The 23,256-nt window shown below is 48.8% G+C and overlaps 3 protein-coding genes across 3 annotated transcripts in view; 1 reads left to right on the forward strand and 2 right to left on the reverse strand.

Annotated features, from left to right (window-relative positions):
* OBSCN (obscurin, cytoskeletal calmodulin and titin-interacting RhoGEF) overlaps nt 1–15,317 on the forward strand; it is a 167,003-nt gene extending 151,686 nt beyond the window's left edge. The window contains exons 105-120 of the mRNA XM_072328332.1: nt 84–110; nt 576–728; nt 1,002–1,047; nt 1,601–1,678; nt 3,131–6,707; nt 7,289–7,411; nt 7,626–7,736; nt 7,839–8,006; nt 8,298–8,420; nt 9,383–9,553; nt 10,318–10,432; nt 10,666–10,905; nt 11,692–11,915; nt 12,350–12,425; nt 12,909–13,058; nt 13,179–15,317. Of these exons, the coding sequence (XP_072184433.1) occupies nt 84–110; nt 576–728; nt 1,002–1,047; nt 1,601–1,678; nt 3,131–6,707; nt 7,289–7,411; nt 7,626–7,736; nt 7,839–8,006; nt 8,298–8,420; nt 9,383–9,553; nt 10,318–10,432; nt 10,666–10,905; nt 11,692–11,915; nt 12,350–12,425; nt 12,909–13,058; nt 13,179–13,356 (5,560 nt within the window). The 3' untranslated portion in view covers nt 13,357–15,317. The remainder of the gene's footprint in view (nt 1–83; nt 111–575; nt 729–1,001; nt 1,048–1,600; nt 1,679–3,130; nt 6,708–7,288; nt 7,412–7,625; nt 7,737–7,838; nt 8,007–8,297; nt 8,421–9,382; nt 9,554–10,317; nt 10,433–10,665; nt 10,906–11,691; nt 11,916–12,349; nt 12,426–12,908; nt 13,059–13,178) is intronic.
* A 1,769-nt stretch (nt 15,318–17,086) lies between these two features.
* CYP8B1 (cytochrome P450 family 8 subfamily B member 1) lies at nt 17,087–18,619 on the reverse strand. Its single transcript, XM_072330485.1, has one exon. The coding sequence runs from the start codon at nt 18,617–18,619 to the stop codon at nt 17,087–17,089; it is 1,533 nt and encodes a 510-aa protein (XP_072186586.1).
* Nucleotides 18,620–20,265: 1,646 nt separating this feature from the next.
* ACKR2 (atypical chemokine receptor 2) lies at nt 20,266–23,256 on the reverse strand. Its single transcript, XM_072330614.1, has 3 exons — nt 23,232–23,256; nt 22,648–22,696; nt 20,266–21,383 (listed from the first exon to the last, which is right to left on the reverse strand). The coding sequence occupies exons 2-3, from the start codon at nt 22,688–22,690 to the stop codon at nt 20,266–20,268; spliced, it is 1,161 nt and encodes a 386-aa protein (XP_072186715.1). The 5' UTR covers nt 22,691–22,696; nt 23,232–23,256.

A 23,256-nucleotide genomic window follows, 5' to 3' on the forward strand; every position in this document is an offset into this window, starting at 1 on the left:
TTTATCCCCTTGGAAAAGAGGCAGTATTCTTGAGGAGGGAAAAAAGGACACACATCTAACTTTTATGTTCTCTCTGTCCTCAGGGCTGTTGGAGTCATCACCTATTTGAGGTAAGAACATCTGCTTGTATGTACTTGTTTGGTGCCCTTTTGCTGGTCAGAGCCCTCCAGCTTCGTCAAGTGTGGGTTCCGAGGGTGTGAAGCACTGAGTTCTTTGATGATTTATACACTCTCTTCTTTGACTGCTCTTTCTGTGTTGCCAAAGTTCTTTTGGTCATTGTCACTGTATAAAGACTTGAGCACACAAATCTCTCTCGCTCTTGCCCATTTTAGCCATCATCCGACCGTAGCCATCAACCTTACCTGTCAAACAGGGATAAATAATTCAGTTGGATAAATAATAAATAGATATTGAAAAAAATGAAAGATGCTCTGTTGGCAAGCACTGCAAGTCCCACATATAGAGTCCCTCAAGCAGCTGAAAGCCCCATGTAGATGTTTGCACTTTGCTCATTTGAACAGCAAACACAACTCTAAAGTCTGTCCCCTTCTATTTTACGCTGTTCAATAAACAAGCCTGACGTGCAAGTCTCCATTTGCTGGGGAGAATGACAGAGGGACACTTCTGAATATCCAGAAAGGAGACGTTTCATGGACCGCTCCTGATTTTGTGCACCTGAGTGAAGATGCAAAAGATTTTATAAGGCGTATCCTACAGCAGCAGCCCAAGTAAGTGCATTTCAATGCTTCCTACAGGCAACCTGCAGAGGTGCCATGATCTCAGGATCAGTGGGGAGCCTCAAAGCAGCCAGAGGGGTTGTTCCACCTTAAGGGAAAGAAACCTGGGGCTGAATGCTGCTTTCTGGGTGGCTTCTCAGCTCCAAAACAGCAGAGAAAAGCCATACAGAAAAGCATCCACACAGCGTGGGTAACTTGAGGAAGATCTCATGACTGTTGTTTGAAGTGATTTGCTACTAATGTGGTGTTCTTTTATCTGATCAGAGACAGGCCTGGTGCTTCAGATTGCCTTTCACACAGATGGTTCATGGTAAGTTGGTCCTGGTTCCTTACTACAGTCATTAAGGGTTTTTTTTGGTTGATGGGAGCTTTGGAGAGGCAACTCTTAAGGCTGTCTGAGAACTGTTTGCTGTTTTATTCCCTCTCTTGGTCTCCCACTTTCTGTCCTACAGAGCAAAGCTGGTCTGGCTCTCCAGAAAGAGGAGACACGTTGGTGTTGACTTGCCAGGATATCCTCCCTTTCAAAAGATTACTACCATGATATAAATACAGCATCTCTGTATAGAGCAGGAGCTGTGGCTTTGCAGAAGGAGGTTATGTTTCACATTCCAGAGGCTTAAATCCCTATGGGCAAGGAGCTAAAAAAAAATTTCTCATAGGAACTTTATCACATGCATTGAACGAGGCTTGCTCTTATAATTGAAAATCTGATATTGCCTACAATAATGGATTTGTAGAATTGGATCCTTTATTTCCCCAATAAAGCAATTGTGGAAGAAGTCACTCCTTTAAATAATAATAATAATCAGGAAATGCAGTCAGGGTTTTTTATCCACTGATTTTCCTCTCATTCTACCCAACAGCACAACCTCCCCCTTGAAGATGCTCATTTCATTAATACCAAACAGTTGAAATTCATTGTGGCTCGGAGCAAGTGGCAGGTGAGTTGGCCCTAAGGTGTGTGGTTTCTTTTTAGTTAATTATCTTAATTACGTTAGCATCTTTAAAGTCTGTTGGGCTAAGACAGTGAGCACAGCAGAGATCTCAGCATGGCTACAAATAGGGAATAAGCCAAGAAGTCAATGAATGTGGCAGAAATAAACTACCTGGGCTTTATTATCATCCTGGCTTGTGTGCAGGGCTCTTCCGCCAGGCACTGAAACCAAGATTAAGGCACCTTTCTTTAGCTGGGTAGATGTGAGGAGGTGTCAGCATTCCTGTTCACAACAGAGAGAGCAGCGGAGTCAGCAGAAATTTTGTCTCTTACTTTGTTGGGTTTTTTTAAGTATTTCTATGACATTACATGGACTGTGCCACTTTCACTCCACCATGTTAACAGTAGCACAGCATGGAACAGAATAGGACAGACCATAATAGAATAGTTCACTTGGAAGGGACCTACAAACATTACCAAGTCCAACTGCCTGACACCTTCAGGGCTAACCAAAAGTCAAAGCCTTATGTGAGGGCAGTGTCCAAATGCCTCTTGAATACTGACAGGCGTGAGGCATCAGATGTCTCTCTAGGAAGCCTGTTCCAGTTTGATCACCCTCATGGTAATGAAGTTTCTCACAGTATCCTGTCTGAACGTCCCGTGCTATGGCTTTGTGCTGTTCCCATGTGTCCTTTATTGGACACCATGGAGAAGAGATTGGCATCTCCCATTATGTAGTCCAGTCCCAGTAACGTAGGACTTGGAAATTAAAGGTACTTAAAAGCAAATAAGGAGGAAATGACCTCATATGATACATGGTTGTGTGTAAGTTGGTTCCCCTCAGCTGTCTTTGCAATTGGTGAACTGCAAAGACACATGTCCCAGGAAGCCTCCTCTTTTCTTGTAGCTGTCTAAAATAATCAGATTGGTTTCCTGCTGAGGATGCTCAGTTCCCTCTGTTGGCTGTAAATGAAGGACAGCTGCTCGACTTCAACTGCTTCAACTGCCATGTCTGACGTGGCTGAAGTTGGAGCTGATGATTCCTGCTGTCTGCACTATGGTGCAACTTCCATTGGCCCAAGACACTACAGGTCATAATGCAGTCAGTGGATTTAAGGCCATTTACTCCAGCAAGGCCCTTATCTAATGTGTTCAGTTAAAAAACCTTTTTCCATCTGCTTTGAATGGTTAGATTGTCTTTATCAACCGCAGGCTGTGCCCTCCTTCTCTCATCATAAGAAGTGTGCCCTGAAGCCAACATAGTTTTATTGCTGTGAATGAGAGAATAGGGATACTCAGAAACTAAGGCCTAAATTGACTGTATCTACTAAAGGGTGGCAACATGCTGTTGAAGTAGTCTGAGTGGCCTTGAGTGCAGGAAATGGTTTTGGTATTTTTGTTTTGCCGTGCTCCTCCCATGTTTCCATCTGATTGCACCGCATTTTGTTTGGGTTTTCAGCGCTCTCTGATGTGCTATAAATCCATACTGGTGATGCGATCCATCCCAGAGATCCTGGAAAGGACTCATGACAACACCTCCCTGGCCATCTCCCGGCACCTGATAGAGGAGAGCACTTCCTCCAGTACCAGCGGCTCGTCTTCGGACAACGAGAACTCTCACTTCCCCAAGAAGAGGCATTTTGGCTCTACACCTGAACTACACCTGTCCATATTTGATGCACCAAGCAGTCAAGAGCCTCCAAGGCACGTAAGAGAAGAGAAGAGCTCCACATTCTCAATCCCTCCAGTAAAACCCATGAGGAGGAAGTATGCTGCGATGAAAAGTGAATTGGGGGACAAATCACCTACAGAAAGCCAAGAGCTCGGGGCGGGTCTTTTAGAAGAGAGAGAGGAAGGGCTTCATCCCAGAATTCAAGATGAGATGACCCAAAGAAGTCATGCAGCTGAGCCTTCGTCAGTGAAGACTTCTGCAGAAAGCTCATCAGATCTGAAACAGAAACCAGACATAGTTTTATCTGAAATGGACAAAACTGAGAAGGCCGAGGATGGGACAGAAAAGCCACCTGTATGTGTTCCTAGACAGAGTGTTATTAAAAGCACTTTCTACAGCCAAGCAGCTGAGCTCCCTGCAAGGACACCTTCCTCTCCGGGCAGGGAGTTCAGGAGGCACCTGGACAGGGCCAGGAGGACCTTTAGGAAAGCTGGATATTCCAAAGTGCCTCTCAGTGGTCTCCGTGAACCCCTTCTGGAACAGTTTGAACTGGAAGAAGAGGAGAGCAAGGATGGAAGTGAGCACAGGGAGAGTCTGCTTGGTTCCCTGACCAAATCAGCTTCATTTGATACTGCGAGGAAACCCCCACATCCTGCCATTGCTGGCTCCAGCCGAAGCCGTTCCCTGGATGACTACAGGTTGAGAGCCTCCAGATCCTTGAGGGAACAAGATATTTTGGAAGAAGACTATGATGTCATGGCACAGGAAAGTTGTCCCGAAGGCAGTGAGCACTGTGATGTTTCTGCAAAGCCAGGTAAAGGAGATGCTGCAGGCACTGCAGAGGAAGGAGACGTTGGGAAAGCCAGCAGGGACTGTTCAGAAGAGCAGCTCTCCCCTTCCACACATTGCGAAGGCAGTGGGTGCCCATCTGTTTCTGTGCAACAGCTGCAGAGACTTCCAGTGTCACCTCGTGGAAACGAGAATAGGAAGCATTTACTGAAGAAGTCAAGAGCTACTTATATTGAGGAGGAAGACTTGGAAGGCAAAAGTCCCATTCTGTCTGCCCAGCACTCAGACCTAGCTGTGCCAACAGCTCAAAAACATGAAACCCTGAAGGCTAAATCTATCCCCGGGGCTTCTGACACAGCTGAGCAGGAGGGTAAGCAGGACACTTCAGCTCTGCCACAGCCAGAGACCACCTCCAGGTCTGCCCCTGGATTGTGCCCCCCACCCCAGGATTCTGCTGACAGCCATCCTGACCTACAAGGGGAAGGCTTCCTCACCAAAAGGACAGCCCCAGCCGCTCCTTGGGTGGACAAGAGGAGGAAACAATCCCATGAGAAGCCTTCTGCTCCCAGTTCTTCCCAGTCTGATCTCATGGAGCACGAAAGCTCTGCTGCTTTAACAGGCCTGCAGACAGAAATTTGTTCTTTTCCAGAACATAAAGACAAAATGCAACAATTTTCTGATGAAAGCATTATGGCACCTACTGACTTGGAGGCCAAACCGCCAGGTATACTACCTGTTCCACATACAGCCGCTCACCAGAAGCTGAAGACCTCTAAAGAAGTGAGACCTACTGTCCCGGGGGATGAAGGACCAGCTGTTGCTGAGATCACCCCATTTGCAGCCCACGATGGTGAAAGTCAAGCCCACAAGAAGGCTTCTCCTCATGCAGACACATCAGCCATCCCAAAGGTGGAGCATCCAGTTGTTCCCAAAGTCCCACCATCAAAACCAGTGCGAACTTCCATCTCTGGTGGAGCTCGGCACACTGAACGGCCAGCTCACAGCAAGGAGAGGCTCGCTGCTCTGAGGAGTGAAGGTCCATCTGTCACAGAGGTTGTTCCCAGTTTGGTCCGTGAAGCTGAAATCAAGGAAGCTGTACCCCAGAAGGCTCCTCAGGGCACAGTGCCTGCTGCTCTGGAGGGCAGACACCTATCTGTAACCGCTTCATCCCCAAAACCACATCTCCCTCCAGTCCGTGAGAGTGAAAGGCAAGAACACACAAAGGCATCGCTTCTCAGCAAGGTGAGATCTGTTGTCACTAGTGGAAGCCCAGAGGCTGGACAGACCCCATCTGCTCCATCCCCCGAGAGTGAAAGTCAGGTGTTGGAGCAGCACAAGGCTGCTTATCCTAGTGGGAAAGTTTCTGCTGCTCAGGAGGATGTGCACCCAACTATCTTTGCTGCTCCACCACCACAAGTTCAGTCTCCAGCTTCAGTCTATCAGCTGGAATATGAGGAACAGCTGACGTTTTATGGCGAGGACAGAGATACCGCCTTGGGAAGTGGAAGCCATGATGCTGGAAAACCTGTGCCACCATCACTCTGCAGGGATGGAAGTCGGGAGCTGTCACAGCACAGGTCTTCTTTTTACAGTGATGAGGAGTCTGCTGCCCTGGAGGGTTTGGTGGATGAGATGGTTTCCCTCTCTGAAGAGATGAACGTGTGGGCAGAGTCAGTTGCTGACCATGAGGAGGGCAGAAAGCATATCTCTGCCACAGATACATCCTACAAAGGCCCAGATGGCCAAGCAGCTACAGACATCTCCTGCCATTCCATACAGGGGGGTAAAATAGGAGAACTCTGTGAGCTGGAAGATCTCGCTGAATCCTATTTCGCCCTGAGCGAGAAGCCAGCAGCACTGCAAGGGCAGGAATGTGAACAGCTGGAGGACTCGACACTTGAGAGCCCCAGTTCCAGCCAACAGAGCATTCCCCCGACCGACAGCTCAGCTGTTGGGAAAGCCCCCAGCCAAACACCAGTGAACCAGGGCACTGGGAGGCACCCAGAAGTTTCTTTGGTGAAAATCAAAGACCTGTCGGATGAGACGCCGTGTATCGGCAGCGGAACTCCCAAACTGGACATCTCGGAGGTGGATCCGGCCTATTTGAATTTCTCAGACCTGTATGACATTGTCTATTTTCCATTTGAATTTATGAATTTTAGGAAGCCTCAGCCTAAACCGACGGGCAGACGGTTCATACCTTTAAGTGAAAGGGCAAGGTCACCTCCCGGGGGACATCTGCATAAGGATAAGAAGCTGTGCATCAGGGAAGAGGCGGAAGAAAAGAAAGGGAAGAACCATTTGGAAATATCTGAGGATTCGAAGGGAGGTAACCTGTTAGCTACGGGAAAAGCGGCAGAGAGTCATAGGGAAATGTACGGCCCCCAGAAGGACTCGAGTGGTAAGCAGAAAAGCTCCTTCTACAGCAAGCCAGGGCTCTTCAAACCTTATGGAAGGTCTCATTCAGCGGAGCGGTCAGTGGAGCAGAGCCTGAAGAAGAAAGTAAAAGCTTCTGTTGCCCATATATCAAGAATCCTAAAAGGAAAGATATCTCCAGAGCCAGAGTCGGAGGAAGGTAAGTATTTCACTGTGCCTTCATAGGTTCACCACCATAACTAAGCACTTCTACATCTGTCCTTTTGTCCCCAGTGTATCTGTGGCTGTGGTTAGGCAGTCATTGCTAAACTGACTTCCATGCAGAGTCAGCTGGGCTAACCTGCTGATGGCAGCAGCTAAAATTCCCCTGCCTGAGTTTTCACAACAGCATGTTGGGGCTGGATGACACTTCACTCCCTGCAGCATCTTCTGCAGGTACCAGCTGAGCATGGCAAGTCTTTAAGGCTGGGCAAAGTTGGTGCACTCACTCTGGCTACCTGCCTTGATGATACTCAAGTCTGGACAACAAAACCTGTCCTTACTTCTCTGTTGTTCCTAGATACGGACAACAGACCCTGTTCTTATATCTCCACCCTTCCTGACTAAGCCATGTTCTCCCCGTGTACCAATTTCCCCGTACTACTTGTCACAGCCTTCCCTCATGACTGAAGGCTCGTTGATAAGGACTCCTCTCACTGCTGAGCTATGTATGTGTGAATGGCAGAACTGCCTGCTGTGAATGATGGCCTTGAATAAGTTCTCATCCTTTCTTTGAAACAGAGTTTGGTGAGCTGGGAAGTGAAGCAGCAGAAAAAGAGCCCTTAACAGGAGCTGAAGGATCTCTGAAGTGGAAATCAGGGCTTCCATCGTTCAAACTACCAAGCCTCATGCCGAAAGAGAAAGGTATTGCTGGTGCATAAGTCGTGTTGTGTACATGGAACGGAACACGGCCTCATTGCCTGAGTGCCTCTGAAAACCCACGGTCGGAGGAATGCCAGAGCATGAACAAAATGTTTGCTCTTTAACTGATTTGAAATGTTTCACAGTGATCTTCTTGCACTTATTCTTACATAGCGCTCCTGGCCATTCTGCATCAATGTTTGTCTCTTCTTGGCAGCACCCTCCTTTGTTGAGGAGCTCCTGGACCAGGCAGCTGCTGCAGGACAGTGCGTGACACTGTCGTGCCGGACGGCCCCACATTCCTCCCTTCACATCCGCTGGTTCAGAGGTGAGCTTACAGCCCACTACAGGTCCCTCCAGGACAGGGATGGCTTAGGCACCTCTGGATACATTGCCAAGATACTTATTTCTCATCTATTCCACCTTGCAGATGGGATGCCGGTCCACAGCAGCAGTCGGATCCTCATCTCGTCCACACTCAAGCACTTCCAGCTGTTAACTATTCTCTCTGTCGTTGCTGAGGATTTTGGCATTTACACCTGTGTGGCCACCAGCTCCCTGGGTTCAGCATCCACCTCTTGCGTTATAAGGAAAGCAGGTAACAAAAGGATCCACATCTTTATACTGCAAGTGCTGATTTTGAAGCATAGAATGGGTTGCAAAGGACCACAATGCTCATCTTGTTTCAACCCCTTGCTATATTCAGGGTCACTAACAACATCTCTCCTGGATTCAGAACCCAAGTAGTAAAGACGTGGATATAAAACCAGACTTCAAAACCTTAATATATGCAAACACATACATATTTGAAGCAGAATACCTGCAACACAAACACTGTTTCTGTGCTTATCAAAGCTAACAGACACCGATTTTTGCTTCATCTCAACAGAAGTTCCTCCCAGCCCCGCACCCCCTGACGTCGTGGAGGTCTATGAGGATGGAGCACAGGTGGTCTGGAAACCTGTGGAGACCAACACTTCTGTCTGTTACACTGTCCAGTGCAAGAGTGAAGGTAATTGTGGAATATCCCAAGCTGGAAGGGACCCATAAAGGATCATCGAGTCCAGCTCCTACTGCAGATAGTAGTAGTAGTATACAGTGTACAGATAGTAGTACAGATAGTAGTACAGATAGTCCTACAGCTCCTACTACAGATAGTAGGCCTTTGCATACTGCTTCTGCAGATGCTTCTCTGATTCTAAGCTGTATCTGCTCCTTCTTACGTGTACACACACCCTAATCCAACCAGAACCCTGCAAAGTCATTGATACCTTCATATTAAGAGAAGAATTACTGCCTGTGCCAAGATTTGATGCTCTCTGTCAGTGTTTAATTGAATGAAAGGGTAGGTTTAATCTTGGACAGTTTCAATGGCATTGACAAAGTGTGGGACACAGCATCACATAAAACGTTTGCTGCTGATCTTCTATTTCCCACCCAAGACAAACCTACAGCTTCATTCCTCTTAGACATCTCCTAAATGTTATAAAAGCAGAGGGAATTTGGCCCCAGTTTTAAGTACTGGGTTAGCTAGGAGGGTGTTAATGGATGGCTCTGCTCTGAAGCCCTGCCCTTCTGCTTTCAGTTTCAGGACAGGACCGAAGGGATAAAGCAGGGGGTTTCCTTAACCTTTTGTTCAGAGCTCTTGAGGTCTATTTGCACACGAGACTGGTGGCATGAAGTTACCCCATTCTTTTGAAGCAGTGTTGCCACACCTTGGACTGATCAAACAGAAAAGCGCTGACTTTGGAAGAGCTATTGGCCACATTCACAGCTAGTTGCACCACACGCAAAAGCAGCTGGTATCAGATCCCTCACTTAGAGCTTCCATTGGTTTTCCATATTGCCAGCACTGTGAGTTGAGTTGAAAAAGAAGAAAGAAGAAAACAAAAACCATCAACCAACCGACAACAAAAAAGACTTGACCATCTGAAATGAGTCCTAATCTCTTTCTTCTGTCTTTCCTTGGCTCAGATGGGGAGTGGAAGACTCTTGCTGCTGACATCGCTGACTGCTGTTACTATGCCAAGAACCTCTCCAGAGGTGTTACCTACTGCTTCAGGATAGCCTGCACCAGCAAGGCAGGAATGGGCCCTTACAGCAACCCATCTGCCGCAGTGAAAGTCAGAAGGAAGGATCAATTGGGTAAGAGCATTGGGAGAGCACTGTATTCCTCTGGCATCAACATAACTGCACTCTTTGTTTCTCCCCTGAATACTCTGTAATATTCACTTGTGGTTTTGGGTTTTTTTAAATCCATAATTGCATGAAAAAGACCATCCTTACAGCAAAACGTTTTCCTTCAAGAAGCGGAAGGATGGACCAGCAGGAATTTCCTCCCAGTGGAGAAGAGTTCTCTGTAAAAATCCATTCACAGAGATATTTTTAACCCACTCTAAATCATCTGCTTTCCTTTGGCCCGGGATTCATGAGCAAACATACTTTGCAGTCATTCCATCCAGGGCCTGTAGCATCAAATCCCTTCATCTCAACATGTCCTTCATCTCAATCTGTCAGGGCATGCTGACATCAGAATGCATTCCTCATCCTCTAGCAGTGTACTGTGATGATTCTCTTTACTGTTTGATGTCGTAGTCATAGAATCACAAAGGTCTTTTCCAGCCTTAATGACTCTAAGATCATCAGGTCTAACCGTAAACCCATCACCACATGCAACCTTGTGTAGTCTGGAGTGGTTCCACCAGGGAATTCCTGGGTGCTCATTCCAGAATCTGCTGCACTCACATCGAGTGCTGTGCTGCAAGCAGAAGCCAACATGCAGACCTGCATGCAGAAAGCCCCACTGCCACCTTTATTTGTCCATAGGTGATGGAGGGCGGCTCACGGAAGCTCCGGTTTCTACACAGAGTTGTTTTCCCATGTAATCGTTGCCACTTTTTTCTCTGCAGAATTTCCTGCTGCAACACAGAACTTCCCAACAGCTGAGGAAGAGAGCGAAATAATTGCACCACCCGAACCTTTCCCGACCTACCAGACCTACGCCTTCCAAACAGAGATCAAAAGGTAGGGAATCCAACTGAGCAGCAGGAAGTGCTGCACGTGCTGCAGTTTCAAGTGACTATACAGTTTAGAGACACAAGAGGATGTGCAAAGCATCATAATTGCTGCAGTAGCTCAGCACAGGGGAGGGATGAAAAACACAGCATGGGATCCTTATGATTTTGAAGTACAGAAGCTCCTGGCTCTTCCAGGAGCAGCAGAGAAGCTTAACTTGCCTTTGTGTTCCTTTGTACCAGGGGGCGGTTCAGCATCGTCCGTCAGTGCAGGGAAAAAGTAAGCGGCAAGACTTTAGCTGCTAAAATTATCCCTTACTGGCAAGAGGACAAGCAGAGCGTGCTGCTGGAGTACCAGGTCCTCAGGAAGCTTCATCACACCAACATAGCTCAGCTGAAGGGAGCTTACGTCAGCCCCCGGCATCTGGTGTTGATCCAGGAGATGTGTGTGGGACCAGAACTACTCCACTCCTTGGCATTACGGTAATCATAAGTGGAGGGAAGGGTTTTCCCATCAGGACTGGCATAGGTAGCAAAGCACATCTTGCTTTTGTTTGTCAAACGGGATCACCTCTCTGCATCTGTCCCAGTGTGCTGTCATGGCATAATTGTCACTGTACTCTACCTCATGAAGCCTTGTTTCCCTTCCGTGTTGCTTCTCACAATGGCAGAATCTGCTGGAATCCTCTGATTTAATGGGGTGGGAATGGTGGGCATCAAATCTGCGTTCTGATTTCTGCACAACCACTGCTTTCCCTGACGTGCAGCTCTCAGCCTGCTGAACCTCTTGCATCTGTTGGCCTGACTCACAACAGGGGCAAAAATCTCAGTATAGATTAAGGGAGTTTATAGAAGGGAAGGAGATTGACTTTTTATGTGGACGGAGTGTAAAAGGACAAGGCAGAATGGCTTTAAACTAAAAGAAGGGAAGATTAGGTTAGATGTTAGGAGGGATTGTCTTTTACTCCAAGGGCAGTGAGGTGCTGGCACTGCTGCTCAGAGAGGTTATGGGCCCCATCTCTGGAGGTGCTCAAGGGCAGCCTGAGCTGGTGGTTGGCAGCCCTACCCATAGCAGTAGATAATCCTGGAAGTCTCTTCCAACCCAAGCCATTCCATGACTACATGATTTTTGAGATGAGTGGAGTTGTTTCCTGCCTCTCAAGAGCCTCACTGGATCAGACAACCAGAGGAGGATAACAGCAGGGCCAGAATGATGTTCTTGGGCACAAAGATACGACACCTCTGGTTTCTACCACTTTCTTCTACCAGGACGTCATACTCAGAGGTGGAGGTCCGAGATTACCTGTGGCAGATCCTCAGTGCAGTTGAGTACCTGCATGCACAAAGCATCCTGCACCTGGATCTCAGGTCCGAAAACATGATCATCACCGAGCCCAACCTGCTGAAGCTCCTGGATTTTGGCAACGCACAGTTCTATGCACAAGACAAGGTCATTACTATGGACAAATGCATGGATTATGTTGAAACCATGGGTGAGTACAGAGTTCATTCACGGCAGCCTTGACGTTGTATGCAATCTGCAGTAAACAGAGAGTCTGGGCCATTGGGCAAGGCACTGAGGCTGCAGCTGGCCCCAGCAAGAAGTTTCACGATGAGCTCATGGGCATGGGTGGTGGTGACAGCAATTCCCAGGCCATGGAGTACAGAGCCAGAAGTCGTGACCAATGTCATTCTGGCCAGCGTCCATGTGTCCTATGCTCAAGGTTGTAGTGTTACTGTCAGTAAGCCCCGTTGTTTTGATGTTCTCAAGGTTTTGTTTCAGCCTTGACCGAGATCAGCCAACCTCCCTGTACTGGAAAGATTTTCTTCATCCCAAGAAAGGCAGCAAAGCATAAAAGTGCTTTGTGCTGGCTCTGGTGCTGTAGCATTGGAAGGGAGATTGGCTTACACCCAATTGCTTTTCTAGCTCCAGAACTGCTGACAGAGCAAGGAGCCCTCCCACAGACTGATATCTGGTCCGTTGGAATCACGGCATTCATCATGTAAGTCAGCCTGTCCTTCCCTACCCCGGCTTTAAAAGTGCATTTACACTTTAAAAGTGTCATCAACCAAGGGAGGGAGCAGTACCCACTCAAACATTAACATCAGTAGTAGCCTCTCCCTTGAGCAATGCCACCAAAGACATGTGGCAGGGGCTGTGGAGCTGGCTGCACTGTGCAAGGATGCCCAGACCCTGCCACATCTCCAAGTGGAATAAGGAGGTGGTTTTTACAGCCCAGCAGCTGCTGTGTTTCTTGCTCAACCTCACCTGAAATGCCCCCGCTTTAACAAGAAAATGCAAATTACACCGAGCAGAAAAGCAGCTGAAGTCATGAAGCCCGCTGAGGGATGTTGCCCTTTGGGATCCTGTTTTCCACGCGATGTTTCTGTGCACTGCCATGACCTCCTTCTGGGTGGGAATTCCCAGGAGAAGGAGCATCTCAAGCGATGCCCTTTGTGCTGATAATGCTATTGTTTCGGGTTAGGCTGAGCGCCAACTACCCGGTCAGCTCCGATGTGCCCTGCGAGTTCCTGAGAACCACCAGGAAGGGGAAGGTGAAGCTCACACGGTGCTACGCGGGTCTGTCCGGAGGAGCAGTGTCATTCCTCCAGAGCACCCTGTGTGCAAATCCCTGGTAAGGCAGCATCTGCTCCCCTGGCAGTTTGTGCACATCCTGGCTCCTGCCCCCTTTCTTCCTCTCCCATTTGGGATGTGGGAGAGAAAACGCAACTGAGCTTTTTCCCCTTTGTCCCAGGGGAAGACCATCAGCCTCCGAGTGCCTTCAGAGCCCGTGGCTCCAGGAGACGGGTTTGGACAACAGGCAGCAAGCACTGATCACCTTCCCCACCACCAAACTGAGGAATTTCCTGACTGATCGGGAAAAGAAAAGGGGCCTGCTGTGCTCCAAGTACGGCCTCATGATTGCACAGTGAAGGGGATGTGGTGATGGGCACGGATCATCTCCCCTTCTGCTCTCGGTGTAGCAAACTGTTCTGTCCAGTTACTTCGCTTCAGCTGACTGTGTTCTTCCTGAATGCAACTTAGCATAGCTAAGCAAATTAACCCATTGCCACCTGGTGAGAGCTGAAACACAGTTAATGTAGCTCAGCTGACAGATGGTAACTTGACAGTACTTGGGCCACTTGGCTCTGTGCTTCCAGGAGCAGGAAGGAAAGGTTTGCAGAGCCCTTTCTGAATGGGACTAGCTGCCAGCCCTGAGCAGCTCAGCAAATCCTTCCCTGAGGTCAGTGTGCAAACACTGGGCTCTGACTTTTGCCCTGGCCCCAGGATGCCAGCACCATGCACATTCAGATGCTTCTGGGTCACGTATCCCATTGCTACAAGGACTGAGAGACTGGTGGGCTTCTTGCCTGCCTCCTGGGGTTGGACATGATGAGCTCCAAAGGTCCCTTTTAACCCCTGCAGTTCTGTGATTCTGCTAAATCCCAAAGGAAATGGAAAACACTTATAAAGGGAAAACATCCCTGACATGAAAAGAGCTCCAAGAAGGTGATACTGGGAATGGGGAAATGGAAAACACATCAGAAAGATTCACTGTGGGGAAACAGTGCAGAGCACGGCGCTTCTGGGGGCTGATGCCAGGCAGCAACTTATCCTTACGCTTTGGATGTAGAGATCCAACTGGATAAAGCCCTGAGCAGCTCAGTGTGAGCAGAGGGTTGAACCAGAGACCTCGTGAGTCCCTCCCAACGTGACATGTGCTGTGTTGCCATGTCTGTGATGTGCCCCATGATGATTTTGCCTTGTGTCAGATACAGGGTTGGGCGATGGGACCCTGGTGACATCCATTGTCTGGGCTCAGCATGTTGCACCTGTAGCACAGGGTGAGTGCAGGGAGGGAAACAGTACTGGGACTCTCCAGTAACTGATAAATTGCACATCTGTCCCACCCTAATCCTCACAAAGCTGTAGATTGCTTTCCCTGGGGCTCAAGTTAACCACCTGTCATAGAGCCTAGCGGCTCTCCATGGGCCCTTGCACTGCTGTTGCTGCAGAGCTGGTCATGTTCCTCAAGGGGTTTGTGGTCTGTAGACGCCACAACACTTCTTTTTTTGGGGGGCATGTGTATTTGAAACCTCCCATCAGACCCAGATGACTGGCTGGCCCATCACACAGGGCTTCACAACAACCCCTCATCTACATCAGTTTGTCTTCAGATTCTTCAGGAAGGCCCTGGGCAACCTGAACGCTGCGGTCCTCTTTTCTCCAAGGTCTGCTGAGGACAGATGGTGTTCGCTGTGTCGTTGCTTTGTACCTATAACCTCCGTGTTCCTTTGGGTTTCTCTGATGTGAGTGATGTATTTATGGGTGCAGTTGGGTTTCTTGAGCTTTCCCTACATGCAGCGTTTAAGCACAGGCTTTCCTCGAGTCGCACCTCATCGTATCCAGAGGGTCAAGGATAGGAAATCAGTTGATAGTATGTTACAGTTATACTAGACGTGATGCTGTTTAGTCAGTGGGGAATCTTTTCCAACACATTTAACCCATGTTGCCCCAGAGCTGTAGCTTGCAGCACCGTGGCTGCTCCTCCTGCGCTGTGTGCAGAGCGAACTGGGAGCAAAGCAGTTCCCACTGTGCTGTGTGGAGCAGACACTGATTCATCAGACTGTACATCTTTGAACATCGAGGTATCGCTGTCTTCACAGTGCATTGGAGGAGAGGAAAGCGAGGTCTGAGGGGCAGATTTCACACTCAGTTCTCTTGGGTTTCCAGGCATTAAGGAAGACAGCGTGATGAGCTGTGGTCTGTGAACCTTTCAGGACCTGTAAGGTCTCTATTGGCACAGTCTGGTTTTTCCTCTTGCTGCTCTGCTTTGGGATGGACTGCTCGGTGCCAGGGGACAGCCCATCCAAGCATAAACTTTGATTGCAGATTAACCCATTTGGAGCTTTTACACTGTTCCTCAAATTAAGTGATTTTTGCTTCTCACACTTGCATGCGTTTGAGCATGTCTAAAGTCTTTTATAGACTCAATACTGTTTTGTTAAATTATCTGCTCTGACAAGGAATTAAAGCCGGATTTTTCTGCTGAATCATTGCCACTGTCATTATTTTGATCTCTTTTTCCCAAACCCGGTCCATCTTTGTTCAGAACCCCCCCTCAACTCTGCCCTGAGGTCATTACGAGCGATAACAAAACACACACGCTGGCTGGAGTGCAGCAAAGCAAATCAAATGCAGCTTATTGTTTTTCCTAGGGCAGCTCTGCCTTCACCAGGAGGAGAACTTAGAACAGCTGCTCAGTTGCTGCAGATACAACATAGCCCCGGCCTGCACAACAGAAAGCAGAATCTGGCTCTGATGTTTTGAGATGCATGAAAACGTTTGAGCTGTCCTTGATTGCACATAACAAAGGGACCTGGGCAAGCTCAACAACTGGGCAAAGGAGACCCTAATGAGGTTGAACAAGGCCAAGTGCAGGGTGCTGCACCTGGGTTGGGGCAGTCCCAGATGTGAGCACAGATGGGAGATGAACACACTGAGAGCAGAAGGACTTGGGGGTTCTGGTGGGCAAAAAGGTGGACATGAGCCAGCAGCGTGCTCTTGCAGCCTGGAAGGCCAACTGCATCCTGGGCTGCATCCCCCTCTGCTCTGCCCTTGTGAGTTCCAATTTGGAGCACTGCATCCAGGGCTGGCCCCTCATCACAGGAGGGACGTGGACCTAAGCCATTCTGTGATAACCTCCTAAGGAAGGCAGCGTCCACGTTAAGTTGGTTCACTGTGTTGCGATTGAACTCCTCTGGGGAGTGATGTTCCCTTGGTTGCTGAAGGAAGAAAACAAAAGAAGAGGGGAAGAAGTACCCCCAACAGGCATTAGATGGGAACAGTGCCAGTCCGTGAGCCTCAAGGAAAGACTGGGATGACATCAGGAACCAGGTTTGCACACCAGACCCCAGCACTCCCCTCACAGAAGGGCAGTCCTTAAGGAAAGGGATTTAAGAAGCTGGGGCAGGCTGTGCAGATTGGGCACAGCGTGGAAATGCAAGAGTATGGACGAGCTGACTGTTTCCACACGCCTGCTCATTTTTAACCCCTTGGTAACTCTACTTTCCTCCCCACATCACCTAAATCCCTCCTTCTCTCCATTTTGGTTCCTTCCTCAAGCATCCCACCATAAACCCTGTGCAATCCCCACATGCCTCTCCTATGTGCCCCACAAAATGCCTTACCCCTTAGCAGCAACCCACCTTAATCCTTAACCCTGTGACACAGTGGGCCTCATACTGCTCTGGTGGGACAACCCCAAAGAGACCCAGCTGAGGCATTCATCCTTAATTTGGGTTCCCACCTACAATTACATCCCTATTCTCCTCTTGGTATGTGCAAGTTGGATTCTGACAGGTTGGTGGCTGTTGTGAAGGGCTGAGAGTAACCCAGCAGGGTACTATTTGGGGTCTACCACCTCAACATCACCTCTCTGGTTTCCCCTGTGGGTGTGCAGGTGAGCTTTTATCACATAACCTACCAGACATGGTAGCGGGAGATGCAGGGCAGCACTACAAGCCAAGCAGACAAAGAGAAAAGTCACAATGCTGTTAAGCAAATAACATATTGACATTGGCTCCACACGGATCCAGCAGCCAACAGCTTGGGCAGTTTATTTCACAGCAACATCTGAACAAACAGCACACCACGGCTTTCTCAAACACGTTGCCGATATCTGAACCGAATGTCGTGAACAGGCTGCATGGTTCCAAAGCCCCAGCGGCTCGAATCTATGGCCGGGATCTCCTCTTTGTCGTTGACCAGCTCCAGGTCATAGTGAGTCAGCATCAAGGACACAAACAATTTAATTTCAGCTGTAGCAAAGAACCGGCCGGGACAGGTGGATACACCGGCCCCCCAAGGCATGTTGAAGTATTTCAGCCGTTTGCCATCCTTGTAAAAATCTTTCTTGGTGCCGTCTGGGTTGACAAAGCGGTCATACTTAAATTTGTGAGGCTCAGGGTGGATTTCTGGGTTCATCTGCACAGAGAGGTGTGGGAACAGAGCTACCCGGTCCCCTTTGCGTAGAGTGTACTCTCTGCCGCCACTCGCTTTGAGGCTCACATCCTGGAGGACGGCTCTGATCAGGATTGGGGCTGCCACCAGCCTCAGGGTCTCCTCCACGGCACTGTCCAGAAAGGGAGTCTGGTCTAACATGTCTCTGGTGATGTTAACTGGTGGGCTTCCTGGCTTCACTTCTTGGCCATGATCCCTCAAGACTTTTTCTACCTCTTCCTTCACAGCCTTCATAGCTTCTGGATCCTTCATGAGATACAAGAGGAGCCAGAAGGCAGTAGGGCCCGTATTGCCTTGGGACGCCCACAGCATCATAAACTTGAAGCGGTCCCGCATGTAGTCAGGGACACCATTTTCTGCCAAAAACTGGTCTTGTTCACTTATCCACCTACTGACATTTTCCTTCTGAGAGTCCTTACTCACAGACAGAGCATCCCAAAAGAACCTCTTCAGCCTCTCCGCCTCTACTTTGTCCTTGGGAGGCAACATGGCATAGGCCAGGCGGGGGAAGAGGCGGTCGTACTTCCGAAACTCAGTGAACAGCTGGTTGGAGTGGATGAGGTCTTGCTCATGAGCTTTCTCCTTGCTCCCTGTCCCTTGGTGAGACTGGGTGCCGTACAGAGCCAGGTACCCGGCTCTGAAGACGATGTTGTAGCAGTAGTGGAAGAGGCCGGCCTCTTGCCATGGTTGCTTCTCCTCTCCTGAGCTCAGCTTGAAAAGCATCAGCTTCTGGAAGTTATCCATGGTGGCCTGTGTCAGGAGACTGAGTCCTTCTCCCATCAGATGCTTCGTGCTAAAAGTGTGCACTGCACTGTTGTTGTTCTTGCTGGACTTGTAGCCAAAAACCTGGAGGACCAATTTAGCTGCAAAGGTCAGAAAGTCTAGTTTAGACCGTGATTCCTTCACAATGGCTCCAAAGCAGAAGGGGTCCATCACAAAGGTAAAGTAATAGCCTCCGATCAGCACTGTGAAAATATCTCCGTGTTTTCTCTGCATCTTACTTAGAAACCCTGAACTGTCCTTCCTGAAATCCAGCGCATAACCCAGCCAGGGAATGATGCCTTTGTCCAAAGGTGGCTCATTGGATCTTCGTCTCCGAAAGGCTCCCAGGAGGTAAAGCCCCCCGAGCAGCGATACCACCAAGGTGCAGAGGAAAACTGCCCAGAATGCCATCGGATCCCTTCTCCTGGCCGTGGGTATGACCCAGAGTGAACAGAGTGCTTTTTATTCCCATTCAGCAGCTGATATGCAGATGCAGAGCTGACAGCATCTGTCCCGATTGGCAGCGATTATTTGCTTTGCCTATTCGGAGTGAGGACGTCTCTTTCCTTGGCTGGCACACAGAGATTTCTAAGCTGGAAGGTATGTTAGAGTCCACTGAGGTCAACAAACTGCTGCATAAAGTGGATGGGTGTCAGCGCGGGCTCTGCAGCAGTATAAGCCAAGGCTGTTTTCTGGGCTGCTCTGAGTTTCTGAAGAAGGGTCTCTGGAGAATCCCCCTCAGCAATTTCTGTGTTTAACACCAGGTTACAGACTTGCAGTGTGGGCTGGAAAAAAGAGGAACAGATATTTGAAGTTGTGCTGGAACTGGGACCAAGGGGGGGACAGAGCTGAGCTACTTTGGTCTCGAATGCCAAGAAAAGGAAAGGTCTCCTACAGCTCTATTCGTTTTGCCTACTGCTCCTCAATGTCTCCTGTTGGGGTAGGGGGACCACAGGGACCCCATCCCTTGTGCCCAGTGCAGTGCTGGGCATCCAGCCGCAGGCATGTGGACCTTGCAGCCTCCTGTGGGATAAAAGGGCATTATGTGGTGAGAGAGGTAGGGAAAAGGATATAGATGGATAGGATATAGAGATGACCATGCACAGGGCACTCTGCTTCCACCCACTTCCCATTTTCCCACCCTTGTTCCTTCCCAGTTCACCCTTCATTTTCTTTTCCTTCACCTCTTCCCCTAAGCATCCCATCGTAATCTCTGCACAGTCCCACGGGCTCTCCCTGGGGAAGATCTCTATCTCGGATTTGTTTCCCAGCTGTTCTTCCCTTCCACATTCCCCCCACGGACCTGACCCACAGCACAGCATCATCTATATATATATATTTGCTTCGGTGTTTTTTTGAGCAAAGCTCCCAGCTTTGCCATTTTGGAAACACACAGCAGTGATGCTGGCAATAATGGCAGTGAAAAGAAATGCACGTTTTTTGTTCAACTGAAAACCCTTCTCAGTCCTATCAGTAACCCTGTCTAGCAATAAAATTAAGAAGGTGATGAGTATTTGCTCTGAAGATATAAACTTTATTTGCACAGTTCTAGCCAACTCACGTGCTGAATTGATTTCTAGGCTGGAGAAAGCCCAGCTAGAGTTCAAAAGCATTTGGGGTGGACAGTACCTTTTAAATAAAGGTCAGCAAACCAGTAACCTTGAACTATAAAACAGTTATAAGGATTGGCTAATAGATATCCATGCTCTTCAGTTTAAGGCCATGCTGCCACTTAGTGGAGAGGTTAAACTAGCGTCTGTTAATGATGGTCTCCATTGAGCTTTTTCATTTTGGTTTTTTGTTCTCTCTCTTACTGATTGTTACTGGTCTGAATTCTGGTGCTGCAATGATCAAACTGATCTCAACCCAAAGATCCATCCCTTGGGTAGGCACAGGGTCTTGCTCAGTTCACTTCAATGTGGCATACACAGCTCATTGACCCCCAGAGGGTCCAACTTAAAAGTGCCTGTTCCTCCTGTTGTCTCTCCTGGTAGGCTAAGGGGTGAGCCTGGCCGAGTGCACCCCCCTGGCACACGGCAAAAGCCAGCAAGAATTAATCACGTGTTGGTGATGCTCAGCATTTCTATCTGAGCGCTGTATCTGCTGCAAGAGCTGCTTGTCTCTGAGAGCTGGATGTCAAAGGTGCCCTTCCTACAGAACGCCTGAGGGATCTTCCGTAAGTACAACCTGAACCGTTTCCTCACAAAAGCGTAGAGCACAGGGTTGAGGCAGCAGTGGATAAAGGACAAGCTCTCTGTGATCTGTATGGCATAGTCCAGTTGCCTGCTCCTCTCGCAGCTCTGGATCAGACCAACGTATTGCAGGGAGTGAAGGATGAGGACGATGTTGTAAGGGAACCACAGGACAAAGAAGACAGCCACCACAGTAAAGACAAAGCGGAGTGCTCTCCTCGAGCCAGGCACCCGGGACGCGGTGAGGACACACATGCTGCGGGAATAGCAGAACACCATGAAGAAGAAAGGCAAAAGAAAACCCAGGATGTTTTGAGTGACCTGAAAGACAACTTTCCAAAGTAAGTGTTTCTGGCCGTAATCATGCGTGCACATGATGGTTTTGTTGTGCATTTCCTTCGTGCTGCTGAAGAGGGCATCAGGAATGGAGAGGAGTACGGAGAGGATCCACAACACCAACGAGACGAGGAAGGACTTCTTTTGCGTCACAGAGCTGTGAGGAGAGCAAGCATGAACTACCTGCAGATACGTGTCCAGACTCATGCAGCTTACGAAAAAGATACCACTGTAAAAATTCATGATGTACATGGCATTTAAGAAGGGGCACAACAGATCCCAGGTCACCCTCTGAGAAATGAACAGGGCCCAGAAAGGAAAGGTTAGCAGCAAGAGGAAATCCGAAACCACCAGGTTCAGCAGATACACCTCTGCCGTCTTCTTTTTCTTACTGACATACATGAGGACAGTAAATAGAAGAATGTTCCCAGTGAACCCAACCAGGAAAACCACGGTGTAAAAAGCTGGCAAGAACGCTTTGCTAAAGGAGACCACCTCTTCTTTGGTGCAAAGGCCATAAAGCATGTAATCCTCCTCATCCAGGTACTCATAGGGGTAGTCACTCAATCTGGCAGTGTAATCTTGGCCATCCAGCAAGGCTGCAGCTGTTGTCACCAGCTCTGAAGCTGCGTACGGCAAGTGGCTTCCTAGGAGCAAAAGACAGGAGAAGGGGATTGCCAAGGCCTGTCAAAATGTCCCTCTCATTGCAGGAAAAGCAAATGTGGAATCTTTTCTTCAGTTCATAGGTTTAAATCCATGCCACATGTCCTGCACTCTTTGGCCTTTGCCTACAGCATGGAGACAGCCATAGACACAAACATTTCAAATAATACTTTAGGTTTCTCTGCTCCCATGCATGAAAAGCATGGTCTCCTGTGAGCCGATTCACCACTTCCCTCTGACACCACTGCAGGCTTTTGAGGAAGTTTCTACCCTAAATTATATGAAGCCCAGCACCACACCCAGCTGTGTACTGCTCTGTGTTCACCAGAATTGCTACTGAGAAAGTGGCATAGAATCATAGAACCATTCAGGTTGGGAAAAAACACTGAGACCATCAAGTCCAGCCCCAACCTACCCCCACCGTGCTCACTGGCCGTGCCCCTCAGTGCCATATCTACCCTCTTCTTGAACAGCCCCAGGGACTGGGACTCTCCCACCTCTCTGGGCAGCCTGTGTTGGAGCATTGCCACTCTTTCTAAGAAGAAATTTTTCCTAATATACAACCCGACATCCTGCTTTTCAGCACAGCAGAACCTACCACCAGCACCTTTAGTTTGGTAGGGCTGCTCTCAGAAACAAAATACCAAAAAGTAACCGCTCCTGGTACAACGTGAGCCCTTCTTTGTGTCACTTCTAGGAACCAAAGCATGAGACAAGAGGTTGGTTGAAGGCCCTGCCCAAGGCCATGCATTAGAGTTGTTCCTCCTGTGACCCGGGACTGCACACTGTTCCAACAGCTGCAGATCACACTTCAGTAAATGGTCAATAATTGAGAGAACTTCCTAGTTTCAGAGTCTGATTGTCAACAAACTCCAACCACGAGAGCATCACAAGGAAGTCATCTTCCAAAAGTCATGCAAACGGGGCAATGTCTGTCACTGAAGAGATGAAATCTCCTATGGCGGGAGATGAAATCTGCCAGAACCACCTCCCATTGGTACCATAAAGGCCAGAGTGGGTTTTACTGATGAAAATTAATCTCCAGGCTCTAACAGCCACTGTTCCCAGGACAAGCTGTGCTAACCCTAACCCTACCTATGACCAAGATCCCCAAAGGCAGATAGGGCCAGAACCAGGCTTTTCTCATGGAAAGGCATGAAGCAGGAGCACCTGCACCTCAGAGCACCCAAGGCTTGGAGCAGGGTGCTGAGGATCCCTGCAGTGCAGAGTTGCAAGAGGTGAACATACCTGTTGTGACCTCATGTCTGAAACTGCCCAAGTATCCATCCATTGCCGGCTGAAAGGAGAGAAAGTTTAGTGTGGGCAGAGCTGTGATGTTTTCCTGTGGTCTCACCTCTGCTTGGTGAGCAGCAGATGGAAGCCACATGGATGCACAGCACAACAAGAAAACTTTATGGGAATGAGCTTTATTTTTTTCTGTTTCTTGTTTTGGAGGAAACTCCTCTGCAGCTGAACGCACTCTGGACCACACATCCATGGGAGGAAGCCAAAGTTTTCTACCCACTCTCACATCCAGTGAGACTCCCAGACAGCTCCAGCACCCCCTGCACCCACACTGGGGCAGCCACCCCACAACCCCCACTTATGGGGCTTTTTCAGCTCCCTGAGATGCTGCTTCTCCCCTGGCTGTGTTGCTCCCCCTCCATTCAGCACCGGCACTAATGTTCACAATATATCCCATGTTGCAGAGCAAAGAAGCAATTAATCCTCCCGAGATATACATGGGCTGAGCTCTGAAATTAATCCCAGCCCAAAGGAAACTCTCCAGGTTTTTCCATTATCTACAAACACAAAAGAGAAAATGCACTTACAAGAGTCGCTGCTCCACAGTGGGCA

The sequence above is a fragment of the Excalfactoria chinensis genome, chromosome 2 (genome assembly GCF_039878825.1).
Source record: "Excalfactoria chinensis isolate bCotChi1 chromosome 2, bCotChi1.hap2, whole genome shotgun sequence".
In the NCBI taxonomy this organism is placed as follows: Eukaryota; Metazoa; Chordata; class Aves; order Galliformes; family Phasianidae; genus Excalfactoria; species Excalfactoria chinensis.